General features: G+C 39.3%; 1 protein-coding gene across 1 annotated transcript in view; it reads right to left on the bottom strand.

Annotated features, from left to right (window-relative positions):
• ASXL3 (ASXL transcriptional regulator 3) overlaps positions 1 to 21,982 on the bottom strand; it is a 158,126-nt gene extending 136,144 nt beyond the window's left edge. Inside the window, 1 exon segment of the mRNA XM_032467213.1 lies at positions 21,813 to 21,982. Coding sequence (XP_032323104.1) covers positions 21,813 to 21,866 — 54 coding nt within the window. The 5' untranslated portion in view covers positions 21,867 to 21,982.
• Positions 21,983 to 23,711: the final 1,729 nt, after the last annotated feature.

The raw sequence follows: 23,711 nt of genomic DNA, 5'->3' as shown, positions 1-23,711 counted from the left end.
ATAAATGTATCTTGAGCGTACTAGTGTTTGTTTCAACCCATTTTTGCAGGCTCTGAAATCCTATTATTCCATAATATCTGATTGTTGAAGGTGACAGCTAAACTCTGTGCTATCCACAAATTTTAGAAATATCTTTCTTGGTTAAATTTCATCTTTTTAGGTGTGGGTTGTTTGTCCAAGCTTATAAAGTTCTTTTGGAGTCATTATTCTCTTGTCCAACTGTTCAGTTTCCTTTTTTATTTCGTGGTAGCCCCGCATTTGACAAGCATGATTTGATGGATTCCTCCAGGTTATTCATGACAGCTGAACAAGGCAATGGAAAACAAAGCAACAAACTGTGTGGCTGCCACTGGGATTTCCTTTCAGAATGATACTGATTAGCCAATCAATATACTTTGTCTATAGAAGTTCAATCTGCTAAAAATTCATTTAATTATACTATCGCCCAGTTCATATCTGTCCATCACTTTTAAAAGAGTTCCACAAGAGACTATGCCAAATGACTAGCTGAAATGTAGCTCCAACAAGCTCATCCTCCTGCTGTATGTCTAATAATCCTATCAAAATAAAGTAATTTAGTTTGACATGAATTAACTTAGAGAATCCATAATGCCTTCTGGGGATCACTACTTCCATTTCTGTTTAATAACACACTCCAGAATTTTACTGAGAGTTGAGACAAAGCTCAACAGTCTGTGATTTCAAAAAATGTATTTCCCTCTTTTTATAATAATAACAATTAGCAAATACACAGCAGTTACTTTGCATCAAGCATCATTCTAACGTGCATATGTAACTTACTTAATCCGCCTAACAACTACCTCATCAAATAGAGGAACTATTATCATCCTCATTTTACAGATGACACATGAGGTAACTAAAACGCAGAGGTGTTAATCTGACTCTCCCAAAGTGACGCAGCTACAAAATGGTAGAACCCAGATTTGAACCCAGATGATTCAATTCTGGGACAATGATTCCCTTGCTCTCTGTGATTTTCCCCATGATTATCAGCAGCACTCCTGATCACATCTGCAGATTCTTTCAATGTCTTGTCACTGAGCTCATATTTCATCATTTCTCACCTAAAACACAGTGGATATAATTTCTACATTACTTTTCTTACCATACCTTCCTTTAAAAATATGCATAAATTTAAAGAAGAAAAATACAGTGGAATATTTCAAAACTGAGAAATTATGCCAGATGATTAGAGTTGCTGTGGCTCTGACCTAGTACATGGTACTAATTTCAAGGCAGCTAAAATGTAGACGTAAATAGTCAGCTAACTCCTGGTAGCTTAATGAAAGGAACACTAGTTTGTCAGAGCAGGTAAAGCTTTTATTTCTAAACTAAGACAACTGCTTCATGTGGAAATTCACAAGGAGGCACTGGCTAGTAACAGACAAGATCTTCAATGAGAGATTCATAGACGCAAACACAGAACACACAAATTTTGCTGTAGAACCTCTCAGAAAAATCTAAACACAACATAAAAATATAATTGAGGCTAAGTAGGTGAAATAACCCAGGTAGATAATATTCCCAAGGTCCAATGTGATCAAATTAAGATCATATACCCTAAAGACAACTTGGAGATTTTTTATATTTTACTACCAAAGAAAGATAATGATAACTCTGAAAAGCAGACTTGCAGATGGCAGAATTGATAAAATATTATGAAAATTAAGAAGCTTATTGTGTATTTTTGTCCACATAGGGACATCAAACACCTGTCCACATGGAAATCTACGGTCAAAGCCAGTATTCTCCTCAGGATAACGTTTTGAAGCATGAATCCTTATCTTGGGAATCCTTACAAGGTGCTCATGTTAACAATAGACAGGTAGCACTTACAGAATGCTAGAAAGCATTTTGTAACAAAAGTAGGTTAGGCATTTTTATAAGAACTTGACTTATGTTAACATATGTAGTTCTCACAATCACCCATCAAAATAGGTATTATTCTTTTGTAAATGAGAAAATTGAGATGCAGACATATTAATTCACTTATATCAGGTTAGTCCAAAGTAAGAAGCAGAGCTGGGATTCAAACTCATGCCCTTAGACTCCAAGGGTTTCACCACCACAATATGCTACCTCATAGCAAATAGTGCAAACTCACTTGGAGGGTAATTTAGCAGCACTATTAAAATGTAAAAGGTAGGTGGTCCCATTTGTTGAACCTAGTCCATCTTTAGATATTTTTCTTACAGAAATTCTCAGCTCCTCCCTGCATGTTTAATAAAGCATCATTTGAAGCTTTTTTTTTAAAGGCAATCTAAGAGGGAGAAAATTAAATAAATGAAGGCACACACATATCACAAAATAATACACAGCCATGAGAAAGAAAATATGTACTGATGTGGAAGGCTCTCTGTGAGAAAGTGATGAGTAAAAATAAGCAAGCTGAAGGGCAATATGTATAGAGGAGGCATATACTCAAGGGCACGTGGTGTACATACACATACACCCACAAACCCCACACACACATTCCTACCAGATAGAAATATTCAAATGGTTAACAACTGCTACCCTGGAGAATGGCAGAAAAACAAAAGCTGAAGGGGGAAATTTCATACTTTTAAAATAGTTTTGTATTTAGAAGCACAAATCACTTCCCTCATCTTTAAACTATATATTAATATAATCTCTATATGATATAACTTATATATTATATAAATTATGCACTATTTCACAACTGTTTTAAAGATCACTTACAAAACAAAATAATAATGAATGCTCAAACAACAACAGAAATAGTTATATACCTTATACTGCACAGCACAGTGTAGAAAATAAAAAACAGGTATATTGAATTTTTTCCAAAGCAAGCATTACTCATCATTCAATCTGAGTCAGGAAAATTCTTCAGTGTTATTCTCACAGACTAGCCTGAAATGACACAGCATCCAGATGTAGCTGCCAGAAGGAATTAGTTGCAAAATACATCTCGAGATAATTGTAGAAAATGACTTTGTTATATGGGATTATTTGATTCTGACCACTTAAATGTTGAAGAATGACAAAAACAATGATGCTTGCTTTGTCACAGTTAATAGCAACCCTTTTCTCCTGACTAGAGACAACAACATCACCTCCTCAATAATTCATTGATTTAACAAATATTTACCAAGCACACACACCCCAAAATGAAATACAATAAAACACGTTATCACCATCTCTGGAGACACTTACCCTCGGGTTTACTACAGTTGAGGAGGGGAGGGTGGGAAACATCTAATTTACTTGGAAATGACTTAAAACAGAAGGAAGGAAAACTAAGCCTGGTCTTCTTTCATATGCATTCAAAATGCTAATTTTGGTCCCACAGAAAGGACCCTTTCTTACCCTATTCCAGTGTTGGTATTGTAATTCAGATTCTATAGAAGCAGTGAGAATCATCATGATATTTTCTTTTTCTTTTTGGTCATTGCTTTATTTCAGATTACCTGGCACAGGGTAGGCACTTAATAAAAACCTGCCTGATGAATGGAAACAAGATAAACAATGACAAGGAAGGACTGATGTTCTGAATTTCCTGTTCTGTGGGCATAACTTCTTATTCTCTTCTTCTGAAAAAATACCCTTTCCGACTTGGATGTCAATGGGAACTGTCCTACTCCTGTAGATACTGGAGTCACCACTGGAGTCACCACTAACGATGGGGGGGTGGGGTGGGATGGCAGGGGTAGGGGACACAGGGAGGGTCAATCATAGATCTTCCCCAGGATATGGTAGCCTAAAACTCGAGAAAACAAATGCCAGTTGCTTTCTGGTAATAACATCACGTGATGAGGCCCTGCAATTTGCTGGAAGCCCCCCTGTCACGTGGAAGAAGCCAGGCTTAGAAACTGAGGGTGCTGTACAGAGAGCAGAGATTAGAGAGGCCTTCATTCCTTCCTTCCCAGTGTTACTGAGGAACTTTATTCTCCTTTAGTGGTTTATGTTTATGCAAGTCTTCTAATGAGTTCTTCTTTTAACTAAATTGGTTAGAGTTGGATTTCAGTCACTGTTCATGACCAAGGTGTTTGTTATACTAATTATTAAGCCCTTTGTTGTTTCTTTTCACAGGATATTAAAAACCGTGCAAAACAGATTCTGTTTCTAAACCCGTTAATGTTCGATTCCTTTAGAAGATGAATAAAAGAGTAGCTGTTACTGAAACTTATTTCCTCATCATTGGCAACCCAAATTCTTAACGAAATAAAACTTGGAAATGTAGAGTGTTAGCCCTTTGTCAAACACGCACTTTGATCATCCAGAGACAAAAAATTAAACTGTATAAAATTTAAATTGTGAAAGTCACGAACTTACCGGGCAGAGTGATAAATAATTCTAGCAGTAAGAGCTCTTTACCTAGAACTCAACTCTGATGAATAACAGCTAAAAGAATTTCTGAATCCCTGGCTTCAGAATGAGGGTCAACCTTTAAAAAATATGAAGCAGATAGCCTAATATTTTAGTGATAGGACTTCCAAGCCTTCTGTAGATGAAAAAGTTTATGCAATGCGTGCTTTCTTGTTTCTAATTGGGATCATGTGTAAAAATCTACCATAATTATTTATACTAAAAACCAAGTCGAAGATCTCCCACCAGATTTGCTGTACTCAAGTAATTAAGATATAATGGAAGCATCCACATCACAATTTATATTAAGCACATTTTGGGGGGGGGGGCGCTTACTTTTAGATTCTACTTGATATACTACCTACCTCGATATTAGCCAAATTTTCCAACTTTCCATCCACGCTCCCCTTTCTGGTCCCTTTTTTAAAACTATGTGCTAGAGGAATGAAGGCTGCATTTATCAGGGCACAAAGCAAACAGAACTGGTTTCAATCAGCCCATATTTGTTGATATGAAGTATGGGCTGAGTCTCTTTCGGGAGGCAATGGAACATTAAGACTAACGTTTGCCAACAAAAGATTCTTTATGAAATCAGATAGTCCCTATTGCTTTCTAGCCTTCCTGAGTCCTGATTTTACCCGCTGAGTTTTGCATACAACCAGGCTGGGAGCTCATTATACCATAATGCCACGTTGAGGTATGAGGATAAAGAAATCTAATGTGATCAAAATAGCTATCCCTTTGAAAGAAACACAAACAAGAGCTTACGTATGAACCAACTCTAAATTAGCGCTTGCATACAGTCTTACTTACATCTTTCCCAGAGGTTGCCATTCAGTGTTTCTAAATTATGCCTGGAGATAAATTAGGGCAGATGTTTTCCTCTTGAGGTCACTCAACTACAGGCAGTAGGCACCAGGGCCATGAGGAATCAAACCCTCCCTGTGGAAAAGCTCTGAGAGTTCTGTTAACCACCCTGATGCTCAGGTTTTAAGAAAGAACTCCACCTGCCATCAGGTCTGGAGAACCTAAGGAGAAGAGACATCAGCATATTCTGTAGGGGACCTGGTGCCAAGGGAGACAAACAACATGGATCAGCTCCATATTAGCGGGAATTAAAATGAGAAAATGAAAGTCTGCTTTGTGACCCGAGTGATGCAGCGGTGGCTTGCCTATAACAGTTATAATGAAGTAGCTGCACCCCCACATAAAGGCCAAAAATCTCTGAAGGAATTCCTTGTGAAAAATCAGTGTCGCCTACCAGTAAATTACGCTGTAATGAAAAAGGCAGTTTAACAGGTAAGGGATTATGCATTAACAACTCCACCCCTATTTGAGCAAAAGTCTGGTAGAAAAGTCTAGGAAATCTGGTCTTGAGGGTTTGCTTTGGAGCGTGGAATAGATATGGCGGCACACTGGTGAGCTGAAGGGTTGGTGAGTTGCTTGTCTGGTTTAAGATGCATATGGTCACCACATTCCTTGTGGTACAGAATTCTGCAGGCTTTCAAGACAAGTTTTCTTCATTTCTCCCCCCCTTTTCCTACATGAAAAGGTAGGGCTCAGTGGGGCGTCTGTCAGCTATCGGGAGTCTGTGTGTGCCGCATCCACAGACGAGCGGAGACTGGTGGGAAACAGCCCAAGGTGATGGAGCCCTGAATGGAAGAGAAATGGAGACAGGCCTCTCTGAGGCCGATGGGAAACAGAATCCCTAAGTGGGGGTGTCGTTGCTCCCACACTCCTCTGGGCCAAAAAGAGAAAAAGAGAGAGGGAGAGAAAGAAAGAAGGAGGTGTTATTACAGTGTCTGATTTCCTCTTCTCAATGGTGAGGAAATCTGGCCATACCTTTTCAATGTGAAACACAATTTGTCTGGACTTGGGAACCTAAACTCACTGAAAATGTCCAGGTGCCCTTTTTCTATCTCTTCAACGATCTTGGAACTCAATTCCCTATTAACCATAATTGTTCTACAGTTTCTGGTTAGAAACCTTTCCTCCTCAGTAGGCAGACAGAAGGAAAAGCAATGATTTTATCAGGCAAAAATATAAACAATTATCTTAAGAGGGAATATAAAAGAATTCTCCTTGTAGTGAAAATCCTCTATTGTGTTCTGACTTAAAAATATCAAAGATTTTTACTGGAAAGGATGCTTTTACACAGCAATTTAATGTAATGAAGAAGAAAAAAGGGACTTAACGTTGTTTGCCTTACTCACCTCTTAAGCATGTAATTAAGCATTTAGTGTCTCATAAACAAAGGGAAAAGGTGGCCTGGAAGGAAAATATCCGTTTTTCTATCAGGATTGTATCTGGCAGGACAGGCAGGGATATGAAGCGGTAAAAACCAACCTCCAAATCTTTGCTGAGTTCTCACTCACATCTATATATCCAGTCAAGAACCAGTGGGACTAAAATTCCATCTTGTCACCCGCTTCTGGGATCGACACAGCCAGGAAAGAAAAAGGGGACTCAAACGCTGGCGAGAGGGGACTACACCACCCACAAGGTAACACCTGACTTCAAGGGGAAAAGAAGTGCCACCCATCACATGTCCCTAAGAGGATAAATCAAAGAGCGGCACGCCAACCTACTGCTGATAATGAAATATCCAGTCATCCATTCATTAAAGACAGAGGAAGAGATTTTTAAAAAATAACTTGGTAGAAAACAATCTTTTTCTCTCTGTGGAGTCTATCTAACACGATTGAAGCTACAATTGACCCTTGAGCAACAGATTTGAATCTTGCATGTCCACTTATAGGTGGGTTTGTTTCAATGGTAAATACTACATGATCCAGTTGGTTGAATTCATTGATGCATAACCAAAGATACACAGGAATTTCAGGTAGGGAGGGCCGACTATAACTTTCACAGATTTCTGAATTCATGGACAGTCTAGGCCCCTAATCTCTGCAGCATTCAAGGGTCAACTATTTATATAAAATATATATATATTGCTATATATACATATATATAGGAAACACACTAATTTTATTAAAGTCCTACTGTGTGTTTCTTCATCATTCATTTTCCTAGAGGACACCTGTAATGTGCTTCAAGTCCCTTCTTTCCATAAAGCTGCCAATGACTATCACCTCGCACCAAGAGAATAAGAGACAACACTTCATGAAAAGATGGAGTGAGAAGACTGGGTTAGTTTTAAAAGGGCCTCATTTTCCAGAGAAGCTTTTAACAAATGGAAAAAAAAACCTGTTTAACTTTCATGAATCTTGCATTGCCTACCACGAAGCTGAGCTCACTCAATAGTGAATTCTGAAAACAGGAAAAAAAAAAAAAAAGCAATCAGAAGATTAAAAGGTAATGCAATATCTGTATTTGCCCATTGATTTTTTTTTTTCCCTGCTGACAGTCTCTCTGTTCCTACTTAGTTACTGGAACTTGGTTTGTGAGGACAGCATTAGCTAAAAGTGATAAGACAAACATATAAAAATTAGAGAAAGGATGAGAACAGGACATATTTTTGTTTATATTTAACAGTGTCTTTATTTTTCTCATTTTCTCATTAAAGATCCTGGTGGGTTAAATGTGTTTTTCTCTTTATACACAGTAACAACTCTGCCTAGAGCAGACCATGAATAAGCATCAATGCTTAGTAACATCCACCTTCATCCAAAATGGAAAGGTATGGTTAAATTTCCATGTGGCTAAGAGAAAGAAAAAAAAAAAAAAAAAAGAGGGAGAAGGAGAAGAAATTTTCTAAAGTACAACCTTTGTTTCATTTAAGCTCCAGGAGAAGAGAAATGCCATTAAATGAATAAATAAGAAATGAAAGCAGTAAGACAGCCAAAGAATTCTACATGAAATAAGAAGTAATTATCTTATGCTGATCTTATCTCAATATTCAGAGAAATGAGTGAGGATTTACACTACTGGAGAACATTTCACTCTCTTTTGCCAAACCAACATCCTCTAAGGGTCATGATCAACCCTCTGAAGAAAACTCAGCATTTAGACAGTGAATAAAAATATTCACTTGCATCCAGAAAGTACTTGGAAGTTTTAGGCAGAATTATACATTTTGTGAATTCTGATCCTGAATTGTGCTAAACTATGTTATAAATATTATGTAAAGACCATTCATATATAACTCTATTTAAAGAAACTGATCTGTGAAGGAAAACAGAACAGAAACCATCCATTGTAACTTCTAGCCTCTAAATCAGGAAAGTAAGTTTCAGAGGAAGCACTCCAAAGAAATCTTTAGAATCTTTGCCATGGCTGCTTTGGCTTTAACATTTTGAAAATGTAAAACAAATCTCATAAAAAATAATACCAGAAAGAATGGACAATAAAGAATCTAACTTTAATATGCTTAAGCTCTAGAGCTCTGAGGTTGGGCAGACGTGGACTTTAACCACTGCTCCACCACTTACTTACTAGCTCAGCAAGTTAATTCACCCTCTCTGAAAGTAAAGGCAGTGGCACTTACAATTTGTTTTCCCAGCATGCTTTCTATCTGTCTTCTGTTGGTGCTTTTGTCTCATTTTCTTTTGCTCTATGTGATCTTTGTGTGGCAATCCATCACACTACCTGATTCCGGCCCCGTTGCTGTGGGTAAGGGATGGGCATATCAGCCAAGTAGGACAAAGTAAAGACTTCCCTGGGAAGGCATTTAAAAAACAACAATGATAATAATAGTAATAAGGAGGGGCAGGAGGGAAAGAGATTCTTTTTATGCTGCTGTGCTAATAAGCTTAGAGGATACAGGTCTGGGGTGCCAGTGACCACCTTATCTTGCCCAAGACTTCATCAGATCCTGTCTGCAGTATTAAGATGAGAAAAAACAAAGATGGAAAATGGAGAAAAAGCAAATACTTTGATGACATTTTCTGTATCTCTTCACCTACTTACAAGTCCACTCTTGGATTTCTCAGTTATGGGACCCTTTTTGCTGAAACTACTTTGCACTAAATTTATTACACTTGCAACTGAGAGAAACTCAACTAACAGATACTCTAAATATCAATTTCTTCATTTAAAAAAGGTGGATAATATTACAATGTGTCTTCCAAGTTTGCTCTGAGGATTAAACAAATACAAGGCATGTAGCAAGTTAGTGCAGTATCAGGCAGGTAAGTACCCCAAAAGTATCAGCTCTTATTAGCCATTAACAATTATTTTAGTAACAGTTATTTTAAGTATTACTTTAGTAATAGCATATTTTATAACTGATGTACAAAGACTATTCCATCATTATATCAGGTTTCTATACTCTCAAAAGGAGGCTATGATATCAAGCTTATAAATATTTTACTTACATGTATAAAGATTATTTACTTAGCAAGTGTTTCCAATCTGTGTTGTAACCAATGTACTAGATAATTCTTCTCTTCGTTTGTAAGTCATAGAAAACGTTTAAAGACTGTCATTGTACCTTATTAAAATCAGATGTAGAAGAAAATTACTTTCAGGTTACTGAATTTCTACTACAACATGCAACTTTAAATTTACAAAAAGGTATCCCTTGGGCCCTAAGGGGGCTTTTACGTTAATTTCCCAAAGGTCAAGATCCATATCTTATTTCATTCATGTGGCACCTAATGTGTTAATGGTAGGAACTGAGTATTTTTCATTGCTATTAATTTCATCAAATTATTATCCACAAGTAATTAAAGGAGCTAGTGGGCTGACAGGGGACACAGACTTTCAAAATCTATCAGTTGTCCAACTGATTCTCAGGAAATGCAATCCCTTCTCCAGATTGTACCATGACAGTTCAGCAACGACCCTGAATGAAAGAAATCAGGATATAATTTTTATAATTCTCCGGGTCTTCTGAAAACTTTTAGAGACTTAGCTCCAAGAGCTTCTCTGAAAAGTCTTCTTTGACTCATTCATTTTATTCACCTATAATCAGCACTATCTTAATATGAGGTAGTTCATTAGGCACTGAGGAAACAGTTATAAACAAGACAGCAAACAACTGATTATAATATATTGTCCCAACTATGAAGCGCTTTGGGAACATGTAAAAACTTCTCAAAGGAAGCTGAAATCTGAAGAATGTGTAGAAGTGGACCAGATAAAAAGAAACAGAAGGAGAGAGAGGGAGGATTTTACAAAGAGAAGGAACAACATGTACAAAGTCAAGACACAACATGGGACAGTTGATAAGTTCAAGGATCTCCCAGTACTTTTATACGACTGGAGTTTCAAATGCCAATGGTAAGAGAATCAAGCAATGAAACTGGAGACGTATGTAAAAGACAAACCTAAAGGATCTTAAAATAAGTGGGATGGTACTCTTTGAGTAATGGGAAGCAAATAAAAGGTTTTGAGAAAGAGGAACATTGTATACTCCCATTAGCAACTCCACCCAGCTCTGTGATCCAGCAGCCCGACATCTATGACTTTCCTCAGTGACCTCGAGGTCCTCTCTCCTCTGACTTATGGATGGGTTCAGCCAATAGGAGGCACCAGCTGGAGATCAGTGGACAGAAAGAGAACAGAGTCAGTGTCGATGTCCATGTTTGCCCCCCTTGCCAAAGTGAGGGCTGGCAGTGGCTACATTCCACTACCTGTGGTCACGGCGTCGGTCAGGTACCCTTCTCCTGTGATCTTAGCCCACATCACTGCAGTAGCCACTCTCTGCTCTTCTTGGCCCTTCAAGTCTAAGGAGAGTAAGATCTTCCTGCTGGCTTGCCTTGCTATCCCTTGTTCTCTTCCTTTACTGTGCCCTAACTTTCTATAATCACCAACTTTAAAACAATGCCATCTGTTCCAACAGGAACTAAGTAAGACTCAAGCGGATACAATGAACCAGTTCTACCTTTAAAGAAGTGGCTACAGAGGCAATAAGGAGAATGACTCTGAGTGGAGGGAAGTCTAGAGTCAGTGAAACCACTTACAAGATTGTTGCACCAACTTGGCGAGAAGATGGAAACGACCAGATACTAACATAAACTGGCACCTTCTAATGTCAGACAATGTACTAAGTACATTGTGCACATTATCTTATTTAAATATTCCAACCACTCTGTAATGTCATTATTCCCTTTAATAGACAATTGCACTAAAATTGAGAAATGTTAAATAATTTGTCCAAGGTCAAACACATAGTAAGTGGAAGCACTGAGACTCAAACATAAATCTGCCTGACTTTTAAACCTGTCATTAATCTATGTTCTTTCTTGAACTCATATACTGCCTGAATCAGGGTAAATTACAGTGGAAATGGATATAAGTCTAGCATGTGGATTTGAAGATTTGAAGAAAGAAGATAAAACTGGCAGAACTCAGTGATTACCAGATAAAAGGGGGGGGGGCACAAAAAGGCATTAATGATGATAAGAAGGCTTCTAGTTTGAAAAGCTGTGAAGATGGTAGTGGTTTTGGCTAAGAGAAGAAAGAAAGGGGGAGCAGACTTGCTGGGAGCAGGAGGTGGGGAAGAGGTAGGGTACCCAGGTTCAACCTCACTGACTTTATTGCTGCTACAAAAATGCAAATGGAGATGTTTCCACTACAGTATTGAAGAGGCCGTATCCTCCACCCTCTCATCAGTTCCCAGCACCTAAAGTATAGACACAGGAACTAGAGTCTGACAATTAGAGGCCTTTGCCTGTGAATTTGAATCTTGAGCCCAGGATGCAAAGACAGAGCAGATTATGATACATTCATATGATACACTGGCAGCAACAGCAGTGTCCTATGTCAGCACTAAGTCACAGTGGCAACTAAGCAGGGTGGTAGTGCCCATGGCCACAGTCCCACTACACTATTCTTGTAGCACGACTTTGTGTGTTTTTGCTGCCCACCCTCTCTTGATCCCTGCCTCTATTTCCAGTATGTTTTTTCGGATCCTTCCTGATGATTATATAAACTACTTTATGGCCTCCACAAAAACAAAACAGAACAACAAACCAAAAAACAAAAACAAAACTCATCTTCTACTTTAAGTTGGCAAGAATTGGTTTTTATTGCTTACAATCCACAGTTTTGACTGATAGAGCCAGCACATTGATGGCTGTATTCCATTCTGTAGTTCTGTATTAGGGGAGTCCTTTCCATTTTATTTTTAAATAATTTCTAATTCATAAGCTAAACTATTAGATGTTGAGGGAACTCTTAGAAGATTTCAAAGAATTCACGGCCTGATGGGGACATAATACAATAGGTAAGTTCTTTACCATAACATGATTAAATTTTTAAAGCATAAAAGGCAACAATTGAGCATACTCTTTAAAAAAGTATACTCTAGGTACCAAATATAAAGACAAATATTTAAGACAATATTAAAACTTCAGAACTTCAAGGATAAAGAGAACATGTAACAACTCTCAGATACAAAAAGCACAATACCTCTTAAAAATAACAATGAACCTCACTGTAGACAAGGTATTAAAACATTGATGCAGGAACTTAATGAATAAACATTTCCAAAGTACTAAGGGTAAAAAAATTGTCAACTAGTTAAATTATCACTCAAAGGTGAGGGCAACGTGGCATCTCTTAGTTTTTTCCTACCAAGTTCTCTCTCCTTTCTTTTTTTAAATGAAAGATGAGCTGAGCTTTGTGAAAAGGTCTTTTTGAATTAATCCACATATCTGAGGGCTAATATTTCCTAAAGGTTGCTGTTGACTACTTCTGTACACCCAATTTTGACTGTATTCAGATTAAAATGATAAGAGGAGGAAGTATTTGGGGATAGGGATGTGGGTGACACAGAGATTTGGCCATGTGCCCACTCTCTTCTTTTTTTTTTTTTTTTTTTAATTATTTTAGTGTCGTGTAAGTCTATAACTAACTAAAAATGCAAATGCTTAATAAAGATTATTAAGCAGTAGGCAAAACAAAAACATTTCAGAAATACAAAGACTGTTTATGAACCCAGAGACCCTCATGGTTTAAAAAAAAAAAAAGCTGTTAAAAGAAGCAATTTAGAAAGAAGGAGTATAATACAAGAAATAAAGTTGAGCACAGAAGTTGATAAAGTATGTTGATAAATTTAACTATCTCATGTTAAAAATAACTACTTAGTTGCATTTTAAAAGAACTTAAGATAAATCTAAGGCTGTAGAAACTGCTATAGGATGGGAAAGGTATAATGGTGTGAGGTATAATGGACAGAACATTCTGAATTCTGTATATTCTGAGGGAAAACAATCATACATCTCTTTAAAAAAGATTGCTGATATTGAAATGGGCTTCCCATGACCCGCTGGACTGTACCTTATGGGGAATCATACAAGTTTAAGCAGACGAATGATTCAGTGAGATTAGATCTGTTCCAGACAGATAGATACAGCTTCAGTAAGTAAGATTTGGAAAAGAAACTAGAGACAAAATTAGTTGGAAGGTTAGAATTCTATAAAATATACTGAATGAAAAGTGGAAGAGCTAAATGTGAGCTATGTTTAGAAGACAGAATTTACTAACCTCCCCAGATAGGAGGTGTTTAGGTTCATATAGATAAGTCCCCTCCAGAAAGGAACGCTGTCCTTTCCTCTTTGTGTACCCAACGCATGGCACATTTGTGGGAGGTATCCAATAAATATTTAACTGAGCTGGATACATTTCAGTAGAAATATCCATAGTACAGAGATATAAACAATAGAAATAGATAAGATAAATCTGGAATTCAGGGAAAGGACCAAGGCTGGAGTCCTCATCCTGGGAGAACTGCCACTGAGGCGGGTGAGACTGAGGCTGCTAGAGAAGAGAAGAAAAGCGAGAATAAAAAAGGAGTGGGGAGGCAGAATTCTGAGATATCCCACCACTCACAGGGAAACTGAGAGAAGGAGACCCTCCAGCCAGCAACAAAGAGCAAGACTGATGGAGAGAGAATGAGGGGGATATCAAAGTTGAATTCCAAACATTTAAATTGAATTTCTAGGATATGACTTAGAAGAGACAAGACATTAGACTAAACAAAGAATTCAGGAGTGACAATGTCTGATTGTGAGGCTTTGAAGATACTACAACACGTATTTTGAAAGAAGGAGATTTTCTTATAAACACTTTAAAAATGAGAGTATCTGCTACGTGCGCCTGGTAGGGACAGGGAGAGAAGAGGGAAGGTCATCCAGAGGCCTGATGGTCCAGACAGCGACTCGGTTCTGCAGTCACGTCAACAAGGCTTCCATACACGCACAAATTACGTGTGTAGTCATTTCTTTATGACATAAAAAATATCATGTCTTCTCTACGAGTAAGCTGGAAAACAAGCCCAAAGATCCAATCTCCATTTCTAATTCCTTGAAATTATTAAAATAGGTTTCAATACATGATAGTTAACAAAATCTTGGCAATGCAATTAGACTTCTGAATAAGATGAAGAGTCCATCTCAATTCCTTCCTTGTTTTAAATCATAAATAATATATTCAGAAATCAACCATTGGGGAAAAAAGAAAATAAATCAACCATAGGATAAGTGAAGAATGGAACACTTGCCAAAAAAATACCAACTGTGAAATTATTTAAAAAATCATTATCCAGTTTTTCATGAACTAATGTATGCTAAAGACACAAGCAAAATAAACCCATGGTAAATAAGTGCTTCATAAAGTATATTATATATCTATATACTTAGAAAAATATCTTATGCGTTCTAAGCTCGTCCATTAAGTATAAATTGCACGGCCTTGGAGAATTCCTCAGGTTCCAAAAGTTCCACCAAAGCTAAGGTCTTGGATGTCATTTAAGTTATACATTTCAGCTATTAAAGTCAATGTTCTGCCAAGCCCTTTGGCTCTAACCCCAGGGCATGAATTTGCCTTAAAACTACAGAAGAATGTGTCAGAGGGCTATGTGTCAATCAACCAGGAGAAGTGCCTATTCCCAATTTAGTGTTGTCAGTTACCGACATTAAAACCAGCAACAGTTAATTGTTACCACTTCAAGTGGGAATATTGAGGGAAGAGGAGAGGTAGGTGTCTAAGTTCAGGCAGATAAAGCTGTTAATTGCTATCCTTTCATGTAGGCTTGTTTAATAATGAAAACAATGTGACTAATCATATAATGTTTCTATTTGTTCCCCAAGGGCTCTTCAGGGAAAGTTTCAGTCAGGGCTAGATTTCCACAGCTACCAACTGTGCGGGGACAAAAGCGGAACAATCAAGGCACTCAGTGCTGGCAAACAGCTGAAAGCAGTTCTGTATAGACGCTCCTCCTCCTCGCCCCATCAGGAAGGAGCCAGGATCTGCTACTGATGACCCTGGTGGGCGGGGGGAGGGATTTTAAATTATGAAGTAACAACAACAACAACCATGCGAACTTTTGTCGCTTAAAAAAAGAGTGAGAGAAAGAGATGTGAAAGGCAGGCAGTCTGAAAGGCAGGGAATAAGTCTGAGGTAGACTATCCTCCCCATGCCTCCAAGCAACCATCAGTTTAATTCACATCGGTTCAAATGCCTTTATTATTTTTAAAAAATCAGAAACACAGCACAGAATTTTTTAAAAAAAGATCTACGTCGGCCCTGCTCCTTACAGACCGGGTGAAGATATGGGCACATCATTAAATCACACGCTAGGAGAATGAGTTACTGAGATAACCCTAGCTACCTACTGCTCTCAAGGGAGTATTTTTAGCAAATGAGTGCTCTGCGTACATTTTCTACAAATGTCATGTATAGTAGTTATTGATGTTTACTTTGCCTCATTTTGGCAAAGGCTATGGGACAGAACCAAGTTGTGTTATTTAAAATAAAATTTCTAACATCAATTTTGGTTTCAGACTCTATTGCCAAGTAATGCAAGCATTTAGAGACACCCCCAGACCACCGGTGTCCCCTCTCTATAAGGAATATTCATTTTGGGGGTGTGCATATGTTTCCACTACGCCCTACTCCACCAGCCCCATGCTACAATTCACAAGGTCCAGCTGTCTTAAAATGACTTTCAGATCCCTCCTCAATCTGGTCACAATTTAATTTTCAACTTTACTGCAGTGTCTACTGACATTGCCATGTCTACCCGTAAGTCTTCTGATATTTCTAGACTGATCTGTCCATTGTCACTGGAATCCATCCTCTCGCCTGACACTAAACCTTTGCAGCGTGCACCTCTCTCTTAGAATGTTCTCCTCTCCTCACGTGTTTAACATTACCCACGTTTCAAGGACAAACTAAGTTTCCTCTAATCCATTAAGTCTTCTACAGTCACTGCACACCGCATAGCTTCTCCTGTCTGTAAATCTGTAAACTAGCATCTCTTGATCATTCATGTGATGCCCACAGATGGTGTCTGCTCACTCACCCTCCAGTTTTTCTTGTCTCTACTGAACCCTTGAGAATATATCTTTGTACTGTCCCCAGGATTTGAACCATATACAAGGTAGAAACCCTCAAAATATTCATACTTTATATTTCCAATGCATTTCAGTGAAGTGTTGAGACATTAGCACACTTTAAATTTAATTACTTTATCAGCCAGCTTTTCTGTGGTGAAATTTTTTTATAGGTATAACTCTACAAGTCTAAAAGCTCATCTGCCACCAAATAATTTTTTTAAAAAGAGAAAAACTTAGAACAGTTTTCTGAAAATTCTCTTTCATGTCAGCAGGAAATAAAAACTTAACAACCAATACACTAGGATGAAGTTCACATTCCTCATTATTTTGAACACATTTTTGACTTAAAGCAGATTCTTTTTTCAAAAGAGGCACAGAGTTTGCTAAACTCTCTTCCATCTTTCAAACTGCAAAATGAAAATTTAGGTTTCATAACTGAAAGAAAGATGATGAGATATAGACAGAAAAAAGATGATGCTATGTGTGGCTCACAGAAAACAGCTGAATCAAACCAACCCGGGATGTAAGCTATTGGAAATAAAACAGCATTTGCCAATACATTAGCCAGACTCAGAAGCCAGTACGCACTGTCACAGTTATGCTCAGGTGCACTTTTGGGGCTCACCCCAAATCACAAGTCAAAATGTTCTCAACTGTTATTAGGGCCTGGTCATAACCTAAAATCTGAGCAGCACTAGTGCTGTGAGAAAATGCCAAAAGCAGGACCAGTGCTCCTCCCCCTCCACCCCCATGTTCACCACTCCTCACAATTTTTACTTATTTCTAAAACACAAAGAAAAAACGCAAGACAACTAGTAAATCAACAATTATGAACGGTTTTCTATTTTAACAGCTATCATTACCACTCAGCTTTATTTGACAGAAACTCTAACAGTTTATCTAGAATGTAATGCATTATGCAACAGAATCTTCACTGTGCAAGTCACACAGATTGCCTTTAATTAATAAACCCCCTACTTCATTTTTAATACAGTATGATTTACAAAATTTCAATTTACTCAAAACCTTCAGTAACTTTGCTATGCCATAAATGGGTAAGTGCCTGTTTTCTCCCAACAATGAGGCAAATTTGCCATTAGATTTTTTTTCCAAAGGTCACCTTGAACTACCAAAAAAAAAAAAAAAAATCCACTGATATTCATTATCTGTGAGAATGTATCCAAACTACAAGCAAATAAATCAAGCCATGTTACCAAGCACAAAGCTATTGAAGATTGCTAAGATTTATTTTCAGGTGCCAGTGAGACTAAACAAAGATTGTAAGGAATGAAACAAATAGAAGGAAACTCAGGGAACAAATTAATATGCTGAATCATTATCTTAACAGCAGCACTCCCTATAGAACAAAGTGATGAAACTATCAAAAAGCACTTCTCAAAGCAACATTTGTGCATGCCAAAAAAAAAAAAAAAAAAAAAGAGAGAGAGAGAGAGAGAATTAACCTAGAATAAATATATAAATATCAGTATGTTCTGTGTTAAGTCAGTAACAAAGAAACCCCTCAGTGCAGTAAAACAAAGTCCTGTCAAATCCCCATTTTTTACAAAGAAGCATGAAGATCCTTTCACAATGGTATAAACTGTATTTATAGTAACAGAGTGAAGACTTGAGATAAAAGTCAAAAGGATTAAAGTCAAAGCCCCAGCTCGACATGAGTTATGGTTTTGATTTTTATTCTTATTGTGGTCTACAAATATTAAGACAGAAGATACTTCCATGTGATTGTGGGATCCTCTGAGACTCTACACCCTTAGAAGAGCCGATAAAACAGATGAAAATGCATCTGGTTTGGGAGCAGACTCCATATTAAATGGCACTGCGCTAAGTAACCACAACTGCAGAAGGCCGAGGGGGAGGGAGGGAGGCTGAAGGCTGAAATTTCTGCTATTGATGCAGGGCAGAAAGAAAAAAAGGGGTGGGAGGGGAGATGTCATTTTTCTATTTTTAAATGGCAGCCTGTTAATAATCTCTGCATTCCTGAAAATACAGGGGAATTATGCCACCACTCCTCCTTTCCTTAGATAAACAAGCCCACCACATACAAACATGACATACTTCTATGAGAAAATTGGTAGAGCTGGATGGCTGCATCTCTCTCTAAAACAAAATCCCTGGAGTTGTCACTCAGAGTTTACAGATTTGGAGAGTGTGTACTTTTCTCACAAAGAAGGAAAGCAAAAATTCTGTTGTTGAATCGAAGTTCTTAGTTATTCTAGAGAGAATTGTTCTTCCATATACATTTGTCTTAAAAATGAACACAAAGCTACATTTAAACATAAGCTTTTGGTCCCAGTTCAAAAAATCTATTTTGCATTTCCTCTGTCCTAATATCCTCCCATTCAAGATAATCACATGCAAACAGACACAGTAGGAGATGTATATCCATATATATGGATATAGCGATATAAAAGTAGTATAAACTGTTTGAATTGGAAGGTTATTCTTAATATGGACACTCTCTCCTTAGTTCATATACTGCAAGAACCACATACTGAGTTGCATATTTTCCATCCATCCTTAGTCTTTACTTTTAAAATCAGACAGCTGGTTTAACATTTGATGGAGTTTTTTGTTAAAAATCCTTAACAACCACAGCAAAATCAGCAGTGGTAGTGTAAAATACACAATAGTATTTATGTTACAGAAATGCTTTAAAAAAAAAAGGGCACTCCGTTTTCACTGAGTGTAAATTAATGCTATCAATTATAAGAGTAAAAATGTTTTTCATGCAAGTTTAGAACCAGTATATAAGCATTCATGCAATCATAAAGAAAACATGAAAAATGGTCACTGCTACCCAAACAGAACTATTTCTCTTTTTTCACAAAAATAAATTAAGAGTGATAAGTCACTACTACAAATGGCAAATTTCTGAAAAAGATATTTCCAGTTACAATTACTTGCTATTTTATTCAGTATTTTATGTCAACTGTCACATTTTGAATACATACACATTTGTACAACTACCAGGGGAAAAATAACTTGAACCAAATTGAAAAATTACCATAACTACTAGTTCAATATGTCTGGTTAAAATAGAGACATCTGGTCTATCATTAATTCCTTTGTGTTGATGACTCCTAGTTTGTCTTTTCCCACCGATGAACTTTGCAAGAGGAAAATGCAACTTTTAACACAAAACTAACTCAGATACCTATTTTAAGATTTAGCAATACACTCACTGTTATAATCAGATCAAATAAAGCACAGTGATTTCAAGGATAGCAACATACACTGAATGAATACAGTGGTTAGCTTTAAATTCCATCAGACTGTTATTTATTAAATAATTCTCTGCAGGCAGATATAGCTTATTCATGAATCATTATTTTAAAATATTTATAAATCAACTCACTGTTCACTTGTTTAAAATACATACACTGAAGCTCTCCAATAATACTTGATTGCCACTCCAAGGAACCTGAATAATGCATTTCCAGAAACCTTGCACACCCCCACACAATTCTGAATTAATAGCTGAGCAAACAATAAGTAATGTACTCTGCTCCAGCAAAGATTCAGTGATAACATCAATCTGGCATCTACTTAACACTTACTGCTTAGTTTTCACATATTCCTCACAAATAAGTTTCCTCTCCCAGATGCAGTTCATTAGAGAATGACTATCACCTGACCATTCATCCACGGGAGCGTGAGTGATATAGTGATTAACACAATCACAGATCAGAGGAGAAATCATAACATACACTACTACAAATTAAAAGATGAAACAACGGGGCCTGGCCACTCCAGCTACCAATAACTAGATTGCAATTAAAAAGGACTTCTGTCACTTCTTTCCAGGGCAATAGGGCCAATTATCTAAAACCCCTTGCCAGAATCCAGAGACATACCAGCAAGGCCCTTCAACCAAACTCAGATAATTACTTTTGACAAATGTTCTCCTTGAACATGATGTAGTTACTTAAAAGCTTAAAAAAAAATCATAGTAAAACAATTTTCACAAAGTCAACCCAATAACATATCCTGAGGTCTTTTTCCCCCCTGCTGCATGCAGTCTGCTTTCTTTTGGCCAATTTATAACAGACAGTAAGTTGGTGAATAAATATTTAATTTATGCAGCCGAAATCCTGAAAGGCTGAGCTTCAAATGTAATGCCTTGCATTCCCGTGAGACACACTGTACAGAAATATCCTTTAAAAAAACAACGTTTACAGCTGTCTTTTAAAAGAAGATGCTGAAGAAAAAAGAGAAAAACCCACACATACACATGCATCAAACCAAAGACGCCGACGTCCCTCTGCCAACCAGCATTTCTATAGAGACATTCTTTCGCTGATTAAAACGTAAGCTCCGAAAGGTTAAAGAAAAGGAAAAGCAGCCAAGTAACACCGCCCAGGAAGCCAGCAGTGAAACACACCTAGCTGTACACTCTTATCCTCCCGCTACAAATGACACTGACCCAACTTCACCGAACACACACACCCCGACTCACACACTCACAAATTGCACACACGTGCACGGAATGTACACACAAACATCGAGCAGAGCACAATACCTACAAACTGCAACGAACTTGATCCACACAAAACACTGAACGTATCAGTGTGCATACATAATGCACACGACACGGCACACAGACACGCAACGACCTAGCCCATATGCACACGCCCCACAAGTCCGGGTCGGACACACACCGTGCATGCACGTGGAAAATGTATGAACTCACAAACGCCGAACATACACACAGACCGTGCACAGAGAGTTATTGATGAAATTCCGGGGGGTGGAGGGGCCGGGAGGGAGTGGTAATTGCCACACAAAGGTCTCCGGAGCAGCAGAGAGGGAAGTCGAGCGGGGCCGAGCGCTCGGAAATTCATCCGTGGAGGAGGCACAGCCAAGCCCCGAGAGCGAAGTACCGGGAGAAGTGTCCCGGGCGGTCCCGGGCGCGGCGGGCGCCGGGCTCCCCGAGATAATCGATGCGCCCCTCCGCGCGCGCACGCACACACACACACACACACACACACACACACACACACACACACACACACAGGGGGCCCCGGGCGAGCCCACTCCCGCAGAATAACAAAGAGCAGGAGCGCGGCGAGCGGGCGGCGGCTCGGGCTGGAAGTGGCCGTCTCCGCCGCCGCGGGCCGGCGCGGAGCGAGCGGCGGGGCCGGCGGGACGCGCGGGCGGCGGGCGGCGGGCGGGCGGCGGGCGGGGGGCGGTACGTACCAGGCGGGCAGCCTCGGCCCAGGTGCGGTCCTTCTTCTTCCTCTTGTCTTTCATGTTTGCATCTCATTGATGGTGCTGATGATGACGTGGGGGATTCCACGGGGTGCTCGGGGTTCGGGCGCGGAGACAATGACCCAGTGACCCGGTGACCCGCACTCACTCCGCGGGGGGAGGCGCGCGGGCGGCGGCGGCGGGTGGGAGGGATGGAGCGAGGGGGTGGGGTGGGCTGGGTGGGGGCGCGCGGGCGGCGGCGGCGCGCGGCAGGCGGGCCGGGGGCGGGGGCGGCGGCGGCGGCGGCGGCGGCGGCGACAGGGGCGGGGGCGGCGCCGGCCGGGCTCGCTCGTGCGGGGATCGCGCTGCGCCGCCGCCGCAGCCGCCGCGGTGACAGCTCCGGGGATGCTCCGCTCGGCCCGGCTCACAACAATACACTCTGACGTCACGGGGAATGGCGACGCGGCCGCACACTCGCCGCGCTCACACTCACCGCGCTCACACTCGCCCTCTCGCGCGCGCACACCCGCGCACACTCGTCGCGCGCCCCCCACTCCAGCCACGCCCTGAAACCCTCGCGAGACCCCTCATACTCCAACCCAGCCCCCAGATCGGCGGGGCGCTGCCAGCTCTGTGCAGGCCGTGCCCCTCTGGCCCCCCGAGGGCCGACTACCGAGGATATGGTGGCCTCTGGAACTTGTGTACGAGTCCGCTCCGCAACTCGATGCTTCTGTCCTGTGCGCTCGCGCGCGCGCTCGCTCACACACACACACACACACACACACACACACACACAGTCACATTCAGCCTCACTCACTCACTCCGCACTACTCCCCTCTGCTGGACTCCTTTAACCCTTTTCTGCTGGGCTGGGAATCTCCCAAAGCCTTGGGAATCTCCCAAACCTTGCTGAAAGGGTGCAAAAAACCCAGCCTCTTCTGATACAGAACTAATACTGAAGGTGCAATTTGTCACAACGTTGAGCCATCTACATCATCTTAAACAATGCAAGACCAAAGCGCCGTGGCCGTGGATCATGCCATGACGTGCCTTAGCGCTAATTTTTTAAAGTAAAGTCGTCATTCTATAGCATAAAACACGATGCATATGTAAACAACTGCACAGCTAATACATGTGTCTTTTTAATAGTATTCGGAATTGCCAGGTTGGGATGCATGAAGAGTTGGACTGTTAACCTTGTTAGCGAAGTACAAAAAAATGTGTTAAGCCTTGAAAGTTTATTGTAACCTTTTCAACTTCTTAGATTGTTGGTGAATTGTTTAGGTCAATAAAGTTATTGTTAAGCAAAGAAAGAAATGGCTCTATGACCCACACATTTAATTATGTGTTTATTTATCTTGAGTATCTGAAAAACAACAGCAGCACTCATACTGGATAATTTATGTAAGGTTACTTCCTGACTAATAGTTATGTAAACAGTACTGTGTTTTTTCATATACATTAGCTCATTTGATCCTCAAAACAATGCAAACATATATTTTTCCCTCTATTGCACAAAAGAGGAAATGAAGCTTAAAAACATTACATTGCATACAAGGTATCATGCTAAATCAGTTTTAGGAATCAAACACAAGTCTTTTGACCCTAATCCCATATTGTTTGCATTATTCTAAACTGTAATGCTTGAAAATAAATACTCCTAACTCGAAATGAACGTTTACGTCTAATGAAAAGACATACGTCTAAAGATGAAAACAATTATAGTAAGGTGGTTCCTTTGAGAACAGTGTCAGTTGACTGAAGTAATAAAAATGTTTGAAATTCAGCAGAGACAGTGCATAATCATAAAGAGCTGATTATGCTAACTCTTTAAAAATATTTACTTTATTAATTCATTAGAATAAGAAAAAGCTATGCATCAGTTTTTTTTTTAAATATCAAATTATT

The sequence above is a fragment of the Camelus ferus genome, chromosome 24 (assembly GCF_009834535.1).
Source record: "Camelus ferus isolate YT-003-E chromosome 24, BCGSAC_Cfer_1.0, whole genome shotgun sequence".
Lineage (NCBI taxonomy): Eukaryota > Metazoa > Chordata > Mammalia > Artiodactyla > Camelidae > Camelus > Camelus ferus.
The sequence above is the reverse complement of the archived record's forward strand: the minus strand, read 5'-3'. Positions and strand labels throughout refer to the sequence as shown.